Source organism: Apaloderma vittatum, unplaced genomic scaffold (genome assembly GCF_000703405.1).
Source record: "Apaloderma vittatum isolate BGI_N311 unplaced genomic scaffold, ASM70340v1 scaffold4477, whole genome shotgun sequence".
NCBI classification, from domain to species: domain Eukaryota; kingdom Metazoa; phylum Chordata; class Aves; order Trogoniformes; family Trogonidae; genus Apaloderma; species Apaloderma vittatum.
Genome location: NW_009727697.1, coordinates 31,037 through 34,331, shown reverse-complemented (window position 1 = coordinate 34,331; position 3,295 = coordinate 31,037). Strand labels below are relative to the sequence as shown.

The 3,295-nt window shown below is 38.4% G+C and overlaps 1 protein-coding gene across 1 annotated transcript in view; it reads left to right on the top strand.

Annotated features, from left to right (window-relative positions):
- The first annotated feature begins 320 nt into the window (after positions 1-320).
- FAM126A (family with sequence similarity 126, member A) overlaps positions 321-3,295 on the top strand; it is a 26,020-nt gene continuing 23,045 nt past the window's right edge. Inside the window, exons 1-2 of the mRNA XM_009873754.1 lie at positions 321-394; positions 1,285-1,386. Coding sequence (XP_009872056.1) covers positions 344-394; positions 1,285-1,386 — 153 coding nt within the window. The 5' untranslated portion in view covers positions 321-343. The remainder of the gene's footprint in view (positions 395-1,284; positions 1,387-3,295) is intronic.

Sequence of the window (3,295 nt, the reverse complement as noted above, 5' to 3'; positions counted from 1 at the left end):
AAATTCAAATTGAGAAGGTAATGTTTTCTGTTTTCAAAATGCCATTTCTGCAAATCTTTGACTTATTGAGCTTCCCACGCGATACATATTTGGAATTTATTAAACTGCTGTATGTGAAGACTCCCGTGCTTAGTGTTTCCAGCAGCTTGCGTCAGTGAGGTAGAATAAAAGTTCAAAGTAATGTCAGTGTGTGAAATGTTAACAAGTAAAAGCATGATAAGATTCTTTAAATACTCACAGGGGCTTAATTTTTGTCATCTGTTTAATGCAGTGACTACATGCCTTTCACAGACTGTGTTTGCCTGTTCTTTCAGGCTGAAGGTTTTGGAGCGGATGTTGGAAGATGTTAGCTGTGGATACTGGAGTCGTGGAGGAGTGGTTATCAGAATTCAAGGTAATAAACTCTCAGATATTTAGCCAGTAGGGTTTGAATCACTGCTGGAGCAGCGTGCAAGGGTGCTTGATTGCTGTAGAAAATGAAAAAAAGTAGTAACCTTGAATTTTGCTGATATAATGTGATATATGCAAATGTTTGCTTGAAAGGATTTTTTTCCTTGTCCTCTTTGGGATCACATGCTTCCTGATACAGAGTAGTGGAAGTGTATATCACAGATGAGTAGTCTTACTGGCTTGAGGACGGACAAGGCTTGACTATAGGATTTGCTCTGGGTCTCCTGAGATGTACTGAGAATGTGTTTTCCCAGCAGTATAATGACGTATGATCTCCTCTGAAGGACAGCAGATAAGAAGTACTGTAAGAGCTATGAATAGTAAGTTTAAATGTACAGTTTGCAAAGGGTTGTTAAAAAGATTAGATTTTTACCTTCGTAAGTACTGGCAGAAAATCTCTTTAGTGTTAGAAAGGAGTTCTTCACGTCAACTGGATTTTGTGTTCTTTCAGAGTAATACTATATGCTTTACTAATGTTCGCTATCTGAGTACAGTCTTGGGAAGACTCCTTCAAGTGTGGATCTGCAAAGCTTCGCAGTACTGAAACTTCATAGTGAAATTTCCCTGGGATTGCACCTGTGAAACTCCATTTTTACCTGTTTCTCATCCACTGCCATTACATTCTGTATGAACCTGTCTGCAAAGTGCTTCCAGCAATTTTGCTGTCCTGAAGACATAGTGATTTCCATAGTAAGATTTCTTTGTGAAATGAGGTTTAGTTGATAGTAAACTCTGATAAATAATAACTTGTAATGGAAAATTGTTGTTGAAATAGCCGTTACATTTTAATGATAAAAATAGCTTTTTCAAGTAGTTATAATATTTTTATTCCAGACACTGCCAGAAGCTTCCATATCCAGCTATGCTGCAAACTTGAAAGACAAGACTGCTTTGATTTCATCTCTTTACAAAGTAATTCAGGACCCACAAAGTGAAGTGAGTACACCGGCTCTCTCACACACAATGTCTGACATTGTCATAATGTCATGTCATAGCACCAGCAGGATGAAATAAAGACCTTATGTACCAGTTAATTTTATTCTAACTACACGAACTACATGAAGAGTATCAAAATGTGTGTTCTTAGCAGTGACCTACTACCATGGAAACAATTCCTAAGTATTGTGACCTGCTCATCATAGCTAAGCTTGTAGATCATAATCATGGACTTCAGGACTTGGGTATAGAATTGAGAAGTATGTTAAAGAATTGAAAAGTTGTTTGAGGCTGACAGAATTCTTTTTGTCAGTCAGTAAAACTCGAGTGTGAATCTATAGTTATCAGAAGCTTGTCTGTTACAACCTAAGAGAGCAATGTTAGACAGGTTTGCAATTCTTTTAAGTTATTGCTTAAGTTTTAGGTTTTCTATTGTTGTTTTAAATACACACTATATAAATATATGCATTTATATGGTGGATGTACACTTGCTGAAATGATGGCAAAAAGAAAAAAATTTGGGAAGAGGGAGTAGGTTTGCTCTGTACCTGTGTCAGGAGTAGTTCCATACCCTATGACTATAAAGTGCCCAGGTGAGTTCAGAACATACTGAACTGGTTTCAGTGGTGTCTTGTTAACTGCATTGCCTCACTTTCTGCCATCCAGCAAACTTTTGTGTATTATTTTAAAATTGCACCAAGTACTTAATTCCTCTTCTGAAAAGACCCTCTGGAAGGAACCTTTCCAAAGTTTGAGATGGTGCCAATAGGGGTTAGAGGATAAAATCCTTTGAGTATATAATCTTTCTGAGGGAGAATGCTGTTAGATAAGCTCCTGGGTTGTCCAGCAGAGAAGAAATGTAATTTTTCTTTGCTGCTAAGAAAGGCGTTCTGAGTCATTCCAACTACTGAGTCAAGCCTGTCTGGTTTTCAGAATGTGTATCAACATGTAAATTAATCTGATGAGGCTCCCTGTTGATAGCCAAATTGATACTTTCATATGTTCTTTGATTTCTTACTTCTTCTGGCTTTTACTAAGTTTTTCAGACCTTGATAACAGGGTGGTCAAGGCCCTGCAAATTCTGCTCAGAAACATTGTTGGGATAATTCTGGAGGTAAGGTATTGAAGATTTCCCTGTTAGTGAGACTTTGAATTGAAATGAAAAGCCGGTGCTGACATGAAGTGTTGTACTGCTTGGGGAGACTAGTCCTAAAATCTTTTATTTGTACTGTTCTCTGAGTACCTGTCCCTTTGTGGAAGGGGCTACTCAGAGCTTTGCATATAGTGGGAATATTTATAAACTAATAGTTAAAGACATGTAATTTCTTTCAGTTGTTATATGAGACATTTGAGCTGCATCGTGTCCTGACAACTTGCCTTGCAGTGTAGGATACGTGCAGTCATTCCCTGTCTCATGTACGCAGTGCCATGGGGAAGGATTAATGCGTGAACACTACAAATACTGCTGAGATTAAAACCACATAGCCCCATCTGTGTACCTTTGAGTATATGTACTTCTAATATTATAAATAACTGTACATTAAGATTGTGATTAATCTCCTTTTGGGGGATGAACGTGTTCTTTTTTAAGCATTTCAAAAGTAACGATGTGTATTGGGGACATTGTGTAATCGAGCCTGTTGCAATAGAACAAGGGGTAATGATTGGTAGATTTAGACTAGATCTAAGGAAAACATTTTTTACAGTGAGGTTGGTGGAACACTGGAACATGTTGCCTGGAGAGGTGGTAGAAGCCTCATCCCTGGAGACATTCAAGGTCAGGTTGGACTGGGCTCAGAGCAACCTGATCTACCTGAAGGTGTCCCTGCTCACTGCAAGGTGGTTGGTCTAGATGACTCTTAAAGGACCCTCCCATCCCAAAATGTTCTGTGACCATGTTTTCCTGCTG